Here is a 14,163-nt window from a genome sequence, read left to right on the forward strand (position 1 = left end):
AAAATATTTTAAAAAAACATTTGTCTCCCCAAAAAGGTGTGATCTTGCTTTCTTTCCAATCAGAGCCAGACAACTATTCTAACTAATTATATTTTATCCATAATAATTAATAATAAAAATTAAACTAGGAGGGACAAACTATTGAGAGCAAACTGCCTAATTTTATTGTAGACCAACAGAAAAAATGAAAACAAAATTATGAAATTTACAAAGTCTTAAATCTCATGGTACATCCAAGTGACATGTAATTTAGGGTGAGACCGCATCCACATATATAATACAGATCATTCAAGTAACAACAATACTCTCGATGAAAGGAAAATGTTTCCCATATATATATATTCATACAAGTACATTGACCATACATAACTTTACATAGTTAATGGTGCTATGGTATGTTTGGTTATGCGAAGTTTGTTTGGTTGAGAGATGGTGTATTTTTGAGTTATGGAAAGCGAGGGTTTATTGCCACCTCAAAGAGAAATATTGATGGTGAATCTATAGGCAGTAATTGTAAAGAAACTGAAATGTATTTGTTAAAGAGATGAAGTGGTGACTTAATGGTTTAAGGGAAGTGGAAATGTTGGACGGAGGTTGGAAGCTAGGATGAGAATCTAAGGAGGTTTCGTCGTTTTTGGTATGTATACATTAACATAGTGGACGACTAGCTAAATTTGAGTTCAATATGTGTATATTCGATAAAGCAAGTTTGCAGGCATGTAGTATATTAGATAACTCATCAATACAAAAAATACAATTATCGCTATGAGACATATAACGTTGGAGATAGTCCATTTTCAAACGAATATACTGTTCAAACCAATATAATTCAGTATAATATATATTAAAATACAAAATTATATACAAAATACAATCTTAAGATACGTAATATTTTATATTATTAATAATTATTTTCTTTCATCGTATATTCACATATAAGAATTTATATAAAAATAAAAATAAAAATATCAAATATGTATCATCTTACATAATTAATAATATTTGTTTGTTTTGATGTCACAACCTTTCAATGAAATTGTATGTTCTAGGTTTGCAGCAATAAAACTTAAAAAAAATAATAATGATAATATAGTTATCCAACAAGTAGATCTTTTTAAAACAATATAATTAGTTCATCACATTTGGAACAAATAAAAACAAAAACATCCACTGCCAATAAAATTCTCTAATAATTTAACGTGTAAAAGGAAACTGGTTGATAATAGTTGAAATAATATTGGACTACAAGGTTAAAACTCACAAGAATTGAAAATTTTAAAACGAGTTTGAATATCATTTAGTTAAGTTATTATTTTCATTATTTAGCCTGAATAATATGTTACAGTGAAAATACCCAAATTTAAGTGTTTAAACATATAAGCATTGTTTAATTGCTGCTAAAACATATTTAACCTTACATATTTAAACATACAAAAAATAATGAGAAAAAAACTGCATAGTATGTTTAAACATATTACATAGTCAAACAACAAAAAACAGAGTATGTTTCTCTTCGTATATTATATATCCTACGTAGTTTATATACATATAAAATTTTTGCAATATTTTATATTCACACAACAAAATTAATTGTAAAATTTTAAAAGTAATATCGGAAAACGATATAGTATTCTTAAAATATACGTCTTTGTAAAAGGGAGGAGTAATTGTAATTTTTTTGGAATAAACAGGTATTCAATCCATAGTTCCACTAATCTTCCGACTTCCGAGTCCAATCAGTAAAAACTTGACGAGTTTCTCTGAGAAATCCCGAAACAGCTTTAGGATGAGCAATTGCTGCTGCATTTCTCACAAATTCGCCGATGCAGCCTCCACTAACCCTCACAAAGTCGCCGTCACTCATTCCTCGGCGAGATTCATGTCGGATTCTCCTCAACCTCCTTCGCCTGTTCACGACGGTGACACAATTTTCACCTTCGCCGACCTATCTTCATCCGTAGATTCTCTCAGCCTTCGTCTCCGTCGCATTCTCGATGCTCCAGCCCAGAACGATCCTCAGCTCATCACACCACCACAACAATCATCTCCAGGTACAGATAAGCTGGAGCGTGGTGAAGCTGAGTCAGATGTATACATCCCAAAGGTGTTGGCCTTATACATGCCGCCTTCAGCTGAATACATAATCTCTGTGCTTTCTGTTTTGAGGATTGGAGAAGCCTTTTTGCCTTTAGATCCTTCTTGGCCGAGAGATAGGGTCTTGTCTATTCTTTCCTCTTCCAATGTTGCTCTTGTTATCGCCTGCGGCTCTTCTTTCGATCAGTTCGGGTGTCAGCCGCTTGGCAGATCGCACTGGCTTGTTCAAAGCAGCAGCGCCCACCCTGTGTTGTTCTTTTCCATGAGTGAGAGGTTGAGTGCTGAAACTGCTCGCCGCTCAAGCCTTGTTTTGCCTTGCAAGAAAGAGAGGCAAAGGAAGTTTTGTTATCTCATGTACACTTCTGGATCTACTGGAAAGCCTAAAGGAATATGTGGCACTGAGCAAGGTTAGGTTTCTTTGAGGCTGTTTCTGCGTCTTAAGGAACATTCGATAGTCTTATTACTTCTCTCTTTGGGATTTGTCAATAGATCAAATGTTTGACATTTAAAATGTGCCTTTTCTTTCTGATTTGAAAGGGGTTCCCATAGCTTTTTACATTTATTTCGGTGATTATTCTGTTATTCATTGTACATGGTATATTTATAGGGCTTAACACTAGTAAATAACTAATGGTAGTAGTAGTAGTAGTTTTTCACTTTTCTTTTTGTAGATTATTTGGATAAATTCATCTATAGTTTTCGTTTCTGATCTTCTTTTTCTCGTGAAAAGTGAATATCTGAAACTTCTGTCCTTTGATCTCCCAAGGACTTTTAAACCGTTTCATGTGGATGCAAGAGCACTATCCTGTTGTTGGAGAGCAGCAATTCGCTTTCAAGACTTCAGTTGGTTTTATTGATCATTTGCAGGAGTTTCTTGGTGCTACTCTCAATTCCACCCCTTTAGTCATTCCTCCTTTCACTCTCCTAAAACAGAATATGATATCCATCATTGATTTTCTGGAGGTAATAGTTATGGTTCCTTTTGTTTGGTTATGAAAATACAACCAACTTCTGTAGGTGTCATGCTGTTGAGATCCCTGTTTTTTTTTCTAATCAAAGTATTTTTTATAGATAATCTTGAGTCGTTTCTCATTTTTCTGTTTTTAATGTTCCATTTACAAATCGAGAAATTGGTTTAAGCATCTTCTCTAGGTTGCATATTGGGGATCAAATACGTAACTCAAAGCAATAAACAATGCAGAAAGTCCCACTGTATCTTATCTTAATCGCTGTGATGATAAATCCATTGGATACTATGTTGCATCATGATAGCTTTCTAGTTTCTTATATTTAACTCCAGTCTAGTCATGATTTATCCTTAAGAACAGCATATAGCGTTACTATATTTATTAGTTGGAGCAAAGTAAATCATTGTCATGATCAAGAACAGTTTTGTTGTTTAAGTTAAGGTTTCTTTCATTAGATTAAAACTGCTTTATCTTTCATTGTTTTACTTTTTGTTTCCATTCGAGTAATTGTCGTAAATTTTTTTTTATCCATGTTGATAGGCGTATTCTATCAGTAGGCTCGTAGCTGTCCCATCGATGGTCAGAGCTATTCTACCTACTTTACAACATCGTGGACATAATAAGCTCCAAAGTTGCCTGAAGCTGGTAGTTTTAAGCGGCGAAACCTTTCCTCTGAGCCTGTGGGATTCACTTCACAAGCTACTTCCGGACACATGTTTTCTGAACCTATATGGGAGTACAGAGGTGAGAAAATATGCTTATAATGATTTAATCTCAAGGTTCTTCTTAAGCTTTTGTATACTTTTAAAAAAAATTTAGCAGTGCCGGATAGTTGTTTTACCAGGCTTGTGTTAATGGTTTCAAAGGTGTTGATAAGTGGAGCTGGTTTTTGGTTAGAAAGATATTATATAATTTGAAGACTTCGTTGTTTTGCTTGTTTGATAATTAGGCTGAGGGTAACTGGTTGTAGCTAGCTGGTTAGAGTTCTGATAATATCCTTTCCACATTCTCTTGCAGCACTTCACAGAAATTGATTGTGTATCGATTAGCCTTTCATTGTGTAGGTATCAGGGGACTGCACTTATTTTGACTGCAGTAGGTTGCCAAAACTCTTAGAGACCGAGAAGATCGGTAGTGTTCCTATTGGCAAGCCGATTTCCAACTGCAAAATTTTACTTCTTGGTGATGAAGATAAACCGTGTGAGGGAGAAATATGTGTTGGTGGTCTCTGTCTTTCTCAAGGATACCTGCATTCCTCGATAGAGTCCCAAAGCTACGTGATGCTGCATAATACCTCACTCTGCAATCATTTAACCAGTGATTGTGGAAGTCAGCTTTATTATAGAACTGGTGATTACGGCCGAAAGCTTTCTAGTGGTGATTTCGTTTTTATTGGAAGAAGGGATCGAACTGTTAAAGTCAATGGACACCGCCTGTCCCTTGAAGAGATGGAAACAACTCTAGAACTAAATCCATATGTTACTGAAGCTGTTGTTATACTTAACAGAGATCAGACAGAGCTTGCTTCACTTGATGCCTTTTTAGTACTGAACAAGGAAACCAAGCCTGATGAAGATGTCATATATTCTATCAGAAATTGGATGAGAGAAAAACTTCCCTCGGCGATGATTCCTAACCATTTTGTTTTGGTGGAGTCACTGCCAAGTACTTCAAGTGGGAAAGTTGATTATGAAGCACTAGCAAGGTTGAAATGTCCTAGAAGTAGAACTCATGCTGAAGATATGATGCATATCAATGAAACTGATAGTCTACTGGATACTATTAAAAAGGTGTGAAAGCTTTCATCCTGTTTGTACATAAACTTTGAATTTCAATATTTGTTTGAACGTTTATGGCATTATCCTTGATTTACTATACAAACGAAAATATATAATTTCTTGATCTTCTGGTACAGGCCGTTTGTGATGCTTTAATGGTCAAAGAAGTTTCAGATGATGATGATTTCTTTGCCATTGGTGGAGACTCTTTAGCCGCAGCGCATCTTTCTCATAGTCTTGGTATTGATATGAGATTGATCTACCAATTTCGAAGTCCGTCCAAGCTTGTGATCTGTATGTCCGAGAAGAAAGGCAAGTTAAGAGAAGATATGCAACACAACACCATTCAGAAGCCAGACCACAAGACAGAGAGTCAGGATAGTAATGAGTTGGTTAGTAGACCTTCACGAATGCAGTGTGAGAACAACGTCTCTGCAAAGCGATTGAAAATTGATTCAGATCAGTTCTCTTCCAAAAGCATGAAAGATAAAATATCATGGTATTCAGGATATTCTGAAATGCAGTGTGCTTTCAGTCGGTGCAACAATGTACATTATCCAAACTCGTATGGTAACGAAGGGGGAAACCGAGAAAACTGGTCGGTGGAGTTGCCAAGGAACCAAATGGTCTCTATACAAGAGCTATGGAAAGTTCATATGGAGTCTTGTGTAGATGCCTCGCCCCTGGTTGTGTTGAAGCATTCCAAAACTTATCTATTTATTGGGTCTCACTCACGTAAATTTTTCTGCATCGATGCAAATAGGTATGCATCTTTAATCTTCGATATCAACGCATTACTGGATATAGTTAGAAGATGAGATGATTTGGGTTTAAATTCTTAGGCTGGACTTCTAACAAATGATACACTTTACTGTGCTAACTAGTGGTTCGATCTGTTGGGAGACCATTTTAGAAGGAAGGATCGAAGGTTCAGCCATGGTAGTTGGTGACTTTTCTCAGGTTAGTCTTTTGTATTGCTCGCTGTATCCTTTACAATTCAGTTGAACAGTTTTGGGGACATCTCCAATGCTAGGTCGTTATTGGATGCTACAAAGGAAAATTATATTTCTTAGATTTCTCAACTGGAAGCTTATGTTGGACATTCCAAGCAGGTGGTGAGGTATAATCCAAGCTACAAGTATATTTCTTAGATTTATACTTTGTTTATATACTTGTAACTTTAATTTCTGTGTCATATACTTTCTCATTTCTAGAAGTTGTTCTTAGATGGTTTAGCTGACTTAACACACTATGCTTTCCTTTTTCGATGAAGATAAAGTGCCAACCTGTGGTGCACACATCTTCACAACTGATATGGTACTATGGTTGATGACCCTTTCTGTTACTGTTTTATCTCACTGTGTGTTTACTTAAAAAAGCTTTATTTCATTATGTAGACCTTACATTCATACTTTCATGGTTACCAATGGTTGATTATGTTCTTCTTGTTTCTCATATATTATCCGTTAGCTACTTGAAAATTGTAATGGAAACTAATACGAGTGTGGAAATAATTATCAGGAGCAGCGACTGAAGTAAAAACTGTGTTTGCTTAAAAAGTTTTATTTCGTTCTGTAGACTGTATTTTGCCAAAGTTCTTCTAAAAGTTATCAACCACCAATCTTAAATTTTGCTCGATTCATGCAGGTGCGGATCACATGACCACACTCTCTATGCCCTTGACTATAGGAGCCAACGCTGTGTTTATAAGCTGCAGTGTGGTGGGAGCATATTTGCGTCACCTATAATTGATGAGGTGAAGTCTTAAACTACTCGTTCCACTTGGTTATGCAATAGTTGCCTGTCCAAAGCTAAAAGCACATCATCTTTAATGATTACGAGTTCTATTGATCTCACCTAATTCATCTTTAATGGTTGCTTCACCCAGGGTCATAGTTCACTTTATGTGGCTTCTACAAGTGGCCGCGTGACAGCTGTATCAATAAAGGTATGTGCCTTGGGATCCATAACCTTAGCTAAAGCCGTATGTGTTGTTACTTGAAAAGGGACAGTGTTTGATGATGAATTTCATTTGCCTTATTTTTATTGTATGTATGATATGAATAGGGCAGGTCAGATCTACAAAATATTCCTTGGAGTAATTGTTCACTACCAAATAATTTGGCCAAAACAGTGTCCTGCATGGTCTGGTCTGCCTTACTCAATAGAAATGTTTAGCTTATCTGTTCTGCATTACATTTTACTTGGATCTAGAAAAGAATCTGTTGTTTATCGATCAAATTTGGAGATGGAATTTTTTTATTCAGATAATGTTAGCAAATGCAGGATTTCCCATTTCACACCTTGTGGGTACTTGAACTAGAGGCACCGATTTTTGGTTCCCTGTCCATTATCCCGTCAAGCCGAAGCGGTATGTATGCTTTTCTTTTGCTTTTTCTATTTAAATCTTCATTATATTTCCTTGATTTCAGCATCACTGTTATTCTCTATTTTCTGTCGCAGTTATTTGCTGCTTGGTTGACGGCCAAGTTGTCGCAATAAGTCCGTCTGGAACTATTATTTGGAAGGTGTGTGTATAACATGATCTTAGTGCATTTCAGTGATATCATATAGCGTTTCTTTGGTTCTTATGCTATCTAGGAGATACTGAATGATGGTCGTTTAGGCATCTTTTGTTCCTGGCAATTTCTTTTGGTCTTCTCGCAGTTGTCCAACTACTCCGTTATTACTTTGATGCAGTATAGGACTGGCGGGCCAATATTTGCTGGGCCTTGCATGTCACATGTGCTTCCTTCTCAGGTATTTTTTTTGTGGTAAATTCTATGTGCTAATTCATGTAATCACTTGCTTCTTAAGTACAGCTACAATCTATCCTTGCTGACTACACGTCTATTTTTCTGCAGGTGCTCGTGTGCTGTAGAAATGGAAGTGTCTATTCACTAGAACCGGTACTTTCCTATTTTCTTTAGACGTTAATATACTTCACTTGTTGCTGTCTACTGTTTTTTTATTTTGTGAGAGAGAGGTGCGTTTTTTAAGATAGTGCAATAGACTTTATTTCCAAGCAATTACAACTATATCATGATGTCTCGCTATATTCCACAAGGACATTGATAGGGACGTTCGTGAGTATTAGTTGTTTTGGTACTCGTCAGGTCTCAATTCTTCAGTATCACGAGTCATGACTGTTTTGTGTAATTTGCTACTGCAGGAGTCCGGGTGTCATTTGTGGGAATACAATATCGGTGACCCGATCACGGCATCTGCATACATCAATGAGAATCTGCATTTTGAATCGCATCAGCTCCTTGTATCAGACAGGTATATGAATCTAAGCACATATGAATGTATTTAATCATCATGGATGTATGATGATGATACACATATTTTCTAGGTTGGTGACTGTATGCTCTAGCTCGGGAATAGTTCATGTCCTTCGCGTGAGAGCTAGTCTCAGCAGAGATTCACATGAATCAAAAGTAGGAGAAATAGCAAAGTTGGAGTTGCAGGCAGACATTTTCTCTTCACCGGTGATGATCGGTCGCCGGATTTTTGTTGGCTGTCGTGACGACTATGTGCATTGCCTCACTCTTGAGAGTTGCAGGTAGAAGAGGTTATACCTCATTTTGAAATGTTATATAAGTATATATAATCATGGAGGTTTTGAGTTTGATTCCGGAAAAGTCTTTATTAAATTTTGCTTAATATTTTAGAAATTCTGAATGTTAAATAAATTGTTTACTTAACTTTGAATGATCCTGTTGTACGGTGTTAACTATATTTTATTAAGTGGATTCGAAAAACGTGTATTGGGGAATAAGTCAACTTGAAAAAGATGTCATAAAACAAAGACTCATTCTTAGAGCATGATTAACCCGGATTTCTTATGATGAAGTTCTTATTAGAAGTTAACAAACTGTTTCGTAACTTTTAACTAAAAAAGTTAAAAACCGGTTCTTAAATAAGAATTTTAAGAACCGGTTTTTAGCTTTTTTAGTTAAAAGTTAAGAAACAGTTTCTTAACTTCCGGTAAGAACTCCACTCTAAGAACTTCGGTTTAATCATGGTCTTAGGGCACCTGCAATAGTGGACCTGGAGAGCTCGATTTCCAATGTTAAATTTTAATTATTTTATTAGCTTTTTTTTCTTTTTCGTTTAATTAAAAAAAATTAAAAACGGATCAATCGTAGGTCACCACGTATCGTGGGATTCACGACACAGTAACGAAAAGCACCTAGGATCAATCTTTATGTTAGGATTTTTAGGATTGATCTTTACAAAATTTATGTCCCACACTAATATTTTAATATTTCTTTTTTATGTATTCGAGGATTCTTTGTCGCACATGCTCTTAGTACACAAGACTGGATAGAGTATAAAAAAATCAACCCACTGAAGGACGCAATTTAAAGTTTGAAGGACAATTTCACTTGATCGGAAGGTCTTTTACTTTACTGAAAATTCACCACGTTGATAATGCGAGAGATAAAAAGGAAACGACAACAGTGTTTTGTGGATAATGTGAGAGAGATATCATATGACAGCCTCACAAATGATAAGCAGAGGCAATCAAAATCACATATGAATTTTTTGAAGAAAAATAATCTAATATCTCTCCATGGCGACGCATACTATGATCGCTCATTCCTCATCCTCTGCTCTCGCTGCTTCGTCTCCATTAAAAGAGACTCTACCACTCTTCACAACTAGATCTCTGACATTCCCGAGAAAATCCTCCTTCTCTCGTCTTCGGTTGAGATTCTTTGCCGAGAAACTTTCTCAGCTCGACTCCTCTAATGGCTGTGCCTCTTTACAAGACTGTAAGAAGTTCCTCCCTTCATCTTCCTTTCTTGAACCACTATGTGTTTGAACAGTTTGGTTCATAAGTCTCTCTTTTGGCGGATCCTTTTTTCCTTTTTCCTTTTTTGCAGCTGGAGAACATCTTACAGAGGAGCATGACACCAAAGAAGAGTCCTCCACTCTTAGTATTACAGTGGTTGGAGCCTCTGGTGATTTGGCCAAGAAGAAAATATTCCCTGCATTGTTTGCTCTCTTTTACGAGGGTTGTCTTCCTCAGGACTTCTCTGTTTTTGGTTATGCTCGGACCAAACTCACCCATGAGGAGCTTCGTGTCATGATCAGTAGAACATTAACTTGTCGGATAGACCAAAGGTGTTACGGAATATTCAAATTAATAAAATATAATATATATGCATGCTTTTTTAGTTATCTGAAAAGGAGGGGTTGGATCTCAAACAGGGAGAACTGTGTGGACAAAATGGATCAGTTCTTAAAGAGGTGCTTTTACCATTCGGGTCAGTATAACTCTGAAGATGATTTTGCAGAACTAAACACCAAGCTCAAAGAGAAAGAGGTTTATGTTCGAGACATTACATTCTTTTACAATTTTATCCTTGTTTTTTGATTTCATATTTTTTATATATATATATATATATATATATAGGAAGGAAAGCTATCAAACAGGCTGTACTATTTGTCAATTCCACCAAACATATTCGTGGATGTGGTAAGGTGTGCAAGCCTTAGAGCCTCCTCAGTGAATGGCTGGACGAGAGTCATTGTCGAAAAGCCATTCGGTCGCGACTCTGAATCATCTGGAGAGTTAACCAGATGTCTTAAACAGTATCTGACAGAGGAGCAAATCTTCAGGATCGACCACTATTTGGGAAAAGAACTTGTTGAGAACCTTTCAGTGCTTCGATTCTCAAATCTTGTTTTTGAGCCTCTTTGGTCTAGAAATTATATACGCAACGTTCAACTCATTTTCTCTGAAGATTTTGGAACCGAAGGACGCGGAGGGTAAGCTAAGCTTTTCATCCTCATTAAATATTCTCTCAACTTTACACCAAAAAAAAAAAAAATATTCTCTCAACTTCCATTTATTATCTTAAATAAATGTTTTAAAAAATTCGATTGCAGTTACTTTGATCAATATGGAATCATACGAGACATCATGCAAAACCATCTCTTGCAAATTCTTGCGCTTTTCGCAATGGAGACACCTGTGAGCTTAGACGCTGAGGACATAAGGAGCGAAAAGGTCAAAGTTCTGAGGTCAATGAAACCGTTGCTGCTTCAAGATATGATTGTTGGTCAATACAAAGGTCATAGCAAGGGAGGAAAGGCTTATCCTGGTTATACGGACGACCCAACAGTTCCCAAAAACAGTCTCACTCCTACATTTGCTGCAGCCGCTATGTTCATCAACAACGCGAGATGGGACGGTGTCCCTTTCCTTATGAAAGCCGGGAAAGCTCTGCATACCAGAGGTGCAGAGATCAGAGTTCAGTTCAGACATGTCCCGGGGAACTTGTACAAGAAGAATTTCGCCACAGATTTAGACAAGGCAACTAATGAACTAGTGATCAGAGTTCAGCCTGATGAAGGTATATACCTGAGGATCAACAACAAAGTCCCTGGTCTCGGAATGAGACTCGACCGAAGCGACCTTAACCTTCTCTATCGATCCAGGTAATAACAGGAGTGCATACTTTCTGTTTCTAAGATTTTTCATTTCTACTCTCTTTTTTTTGTGTGTGGATAGGTATCCAAGAGAGATCCCAGATGCATATGAAAGGCTGCTTCTTGATGCAATTGAAGGAGAAAGGAGGTTGTTTATAAGAAGTGATGAGTTAGATGCAGCATGGGATCTATTCACACCGGCTTTGAAGGAACTCGAGCAGAAGAAAATAGTTCCTGAGCTATATCCATATGGGAGCAGAGGTCCTGTTGGCGCCCATTACCTTGCATCTAAGTACAATGTGAGATGGGGAGATCTTGAAGATGCTTAAGCTTTTGACAGAAACATGGGATATCAAATAGATTTGGTGTTAATATAAAACAACTATTATCTTATTCATTACATAGATTTTGCCAAAAGCTATGTGTGATTTGTTTCTTTTCAACTAGTACATACATTTTGTTCAATAACCGATGGTCAAATGTTAGAGTTTTATAGTTAACTAGGATTCTAGGTGCAGAAATTCTCCAACATCAATACACCGCATCAGAACTTTACAATTGAAAGTCTCCCAGGAAATTCGTTTGTTGTACCCCCTTTAAAAAGTGTTGCAAAAAAAGATGCATAAATTCTACAGTATCCATAAAATACTGTTATTTATTTGATGTGCAATCATAGGATGTCTCTCGAATCTGGTATCATGCACTAATTCCTTCTTGTTCTTTTTCTTTGTTTTTAGGATTAGCCTGTGGAGCATCTCACCCTCTTTGTTGTTAGGCTTAGCAATGTAAAAACAATGTGTTTGACTGGGAAAGAGACTTCCAAATACAGTTGTAAGGTGTATATATATATATATATATATATTTATATAAGTATAACTATGGCGTTACATCATATATTCTCTCTGTTTTAAAATATGTATATCAAATAGAAATTAACTAATCGCAAAACACTGCATAATATAATTATTCACAAAACATCCAACAAACTAAAAAACTTGTATAAGAATATGAAAATATTATTTTGTTTTAGACAAAAAAAATTTCATTTATAAAAAAATAAGATTACAAATGTCAATATTCAAAACTCCCAAAAAGACAAATTATTACGTAAGTAAAAATATGGATCATACTGAGAAAGTACAACATGAAAAGTGATATTAACGATGCTTTTTGAATGAAGCCTTACTCGGTAATAAAATCAAAGCCGGATAAATGTCTTGTGAGATATTTTTTATTATGTATAGAATGTACATTAATTTTTAAATTGTATAAAATATTTTCTGGTCCATACAAATATCTATTTTATTATGGTCGATAAAATAATATATCTTATATATATTCTTAATAAGATGGATTACTCATTTGTATAAAAAAACTAGGGTAAACCCACTCTACGGACGGGCGAGTGAATAAACTAATAGTACACTTTTATTTCTAATTTGTAATTTACTTTTAATTAAAAGTAGGATCAGCGTGCTTAATTATTTTACAACAATTTAAGTATTTATTTTAATATTCATTTTATAAATTATAAATTTATATAATTATAATAAAATATTAAAAAATAATTATTTATTTTCTATCAATGTTTATTTTAGTTTAACTATACCAAAACTCAAAAAAAAAAATTAATTACATACGATTGAAGTAAGTAGAATAAAGTTATTTTCTCACTTAGTTATGGAGGAGGTTCTCCAAGTGTGCACCAAGATGATTAAAAGACTAAGTGAAATCTTGATCATCGTTCTTGCAAATTTTAATCTTGAAGGAAGATATAATCATTTTGAGACAACTATAATGAAATGCGCTTGAAGGACCAGTTAGTTAGTGTATAATCGAGTTGAGGAGTATGTCAACTCCTTGGTAATATTTGCTTTAAAAATGTTTGGGATTCGTATAGAATCCTGTTGTATTGGGCCGTACAAGTTCAGAATGTTATAATCTTAAACGGCTGAAGTTGGTAGTCATGTTGAAGCTCTAAAAGATATGTCTGATGTGAAACATTTTTTTATCTTCGTTTCTTCTGTGAGGAAAATACATCAGCTTTGGTAATTACTAGACCTTTTTCCGGGCTATGTCCGGTTTTTTTTTCCATAAATTATAATTTATTTTAAAATATTATGTTATTATATATAAATATATAGTATTGGAAACTATGATAAATGTAAATTATAAAGTTTAATTATTAGAATGCAAGACGTAAATAATGATAGAATAATTTATTTAAAATATTATCACAGCAAAAAAAAAAAGGTTAAAATTTAAATCATTTAAAATTTTGATTTCCTTTAATTCTTATGTTCATTCTATCTTTCTGATTCATATTGTATAATTAGTGGCTAAGAGTTTAAGTTCTTACCAAGAAAACTAATATTTCTAGAAGTATACATGAAAACTAAAATAGGGTTGCTGAAATTTTTCTTCCAATTTCAAAAATGTTGGATATTATAAATCGTTTTTTTTTGTAAATATCTTGATAAAAGGTAAATAGTTAACTGTTTATTGAGTATTTTTCTAAAATTTAACAAATGTCGAGAAAAATACAATATTTTTTGAAGGTGATTGGTAAGTACTCTAAATGCTTTCCAAACTTTTTTCCACAACTACTTTAATTTACCAGTCATGCTCTAAGTTAAAGGTACAATTAAATTGAAAAATAGATTGGCTATGAAAATAAAAATTTCTAAAATTTTATATTTAGTACTTTGAAATCTGCATCAATAGATTCTATAACTACAACAGAGAAACTTGCAACGTATATTCTAAAGCAAAAAAATTAAATTTTACAGCATCTACCAATCAAAGACTTCATGAGGTTCTTATGTTACTGAGACTAAATATCTCTACTAAATATTGTTCTCTGCTAAATATAAATTTTT

At 34.8% G+C, this 14,163-nt stretch overlaps 2 protein-coding genes across 6 annotated transcripts; both read left to right on the top strand.

Annotated features, from left to right (window-relative positions):
* Window positions 1–1,669: 1,669 nt before the first annotated feature.
* LOC111208630 (putative acyl-activating enzyme 19) lies at window positions 1,670–8,610 on the top strand. 5 transcript variants are annotated; one of them, XR_007327365.1, is made up of 17 exons: window positions 1,670–2,501; window positions 2,861–3,057; window positions 3,603–3,806; window positions 4,127–4,852; window positions 4,978–5,603; window positions 5,725–5,800; window positions 5,874–5,960; window positions 6,114–6,157; window positions 6,488–6,596; window positions 6,729–6,788; window positions 6,908–6,985; window positions 7,127–7,211; window positions 7,304–7,368; window positions 7,546–7,600; window positions 7,705–7,749; window positions 8,013–8,122; window positions 8,196–8,610. XR_007327365.1 is itself a non-coding variant. In XM_022707869.2 (17 exons), the coding sequence occupies exons 1-17, from the start codon at window positions 1,787–1,789 to the stop codon at window positions 8,407–8,409; spliced, it is 3,501 nt and encodes a 1,166-aa protein (XP_022563590.2). In that variant the 5' UTR covers window positions 1,673–1,786; the 3' UTR covers window positions 8,410–8,610. The 5 variants fall into 5 exon arrangements, 3 of the variants coding, with proteins under 3 accessions (XP_022563593.2, XP_022563590.2, XP_022563591.2); XM_022707869.2 differs by having other exon boundaries at window positions 1,673–2,501; window positions 7,541–7,600; XM_022707870.2 differs by lacking the exon at window positions 6,908–6,985 and having other exon boundaries at window positions 1,673–2,501; window positions 7,541–7,600.
* A 717-nt stretch (window positions 8,611–9,327) lies between these two features.
* On the top strand, window positions 9,328–11,784 carry LOC106418922 (glucose-6-phosphate 1-dehydrogenase 1, chloroplastic). The gene is made up of 6 exons (XM_013859654.3): window positions 9,328–9,621; window positions 9,733–9,973; window positions 10,061–10,175; window positions 10,266–10,621; window positions 10,742–11,293; window positions 11,367–11,784. The coding sequence occupies exons 1-6, from the start codon at window positions 9,420–9,422 to the stop codon at window positions 11,611–11,613; spliced, it is 1,713 nt and encodes a 570-aa protein (XP_013715108.2). The 5' UTR covers window positions 9,328–9,419; the 3' UTR covers window positions 11,614–11,784.
* Window positions 11,785–14,163: the final 2,379 nt, after the last annotated feature.

Source organism: Brassica napus, chromosome C8, assembly GCF_020379485.1.
Source record: "Brassica napus cultivar Da-Ae chromosome C8, Da-Ae, whole genome shotgun sequence".
Taxonomy (NCBI): domain Eukaryota; kingdom Viridiplantae; phylum Streptophyta; class Magnoliopsida; order Brassicales; family Brassicaceae; genus Brassica; species Brassica napus.

What these genes read in the sequence shown, in the direction of transcription:
- LOC111208630 (XM_022707869.2), top strand. Translation starts at nt 1,787, where the DNA reads ATGAGCAATTGCTGCTGCATTTCTCACAAATTCGCCGATGCAGCCTCC. An exon ending in ACATCTTCACAACTGATATG is followed by an intron (nt 6,158 to 6,487) that starts GTACTATGGTTG and finishes CGATTCATGCAG; the next exon opens with GTGCGGATCACATGACCACA. An exon ending in CTGGAACTATTATTTGGAAG is followed by an intron (nt 7,369 to 7,540) that starts GTGTGTGTATAA and finishes ACTTTGATGCAG; the next exon opens with TATAGGACTGGCGGGCCAAT.
- LOC106418922 (XM_013859654.3), top strand. Translation starts at nt 9,420, where the DNA reads ATGGCGACGCATACTATGATCGCTCATTCCTCATCCTCTGCTCTCGCT. An exon ending in CTGTGCCTCTTTACAAGACT is followed by an intron (nt 9,622 to 9,732) that starts GTAAGAAGTTCC and finishes CCTTTTTTGCAG; the next exon opens with CTGGAGAACATCTTACAGAG. An exon ending in CCAAGCTCAAAGAGAAAGAG is followed by an intron (nt 10,176 to 10,265) that starts GTTTATGTTCGA and finishes ATATATATATAG; the next exon opens with GAAGGAAAGCTATCAAACAG.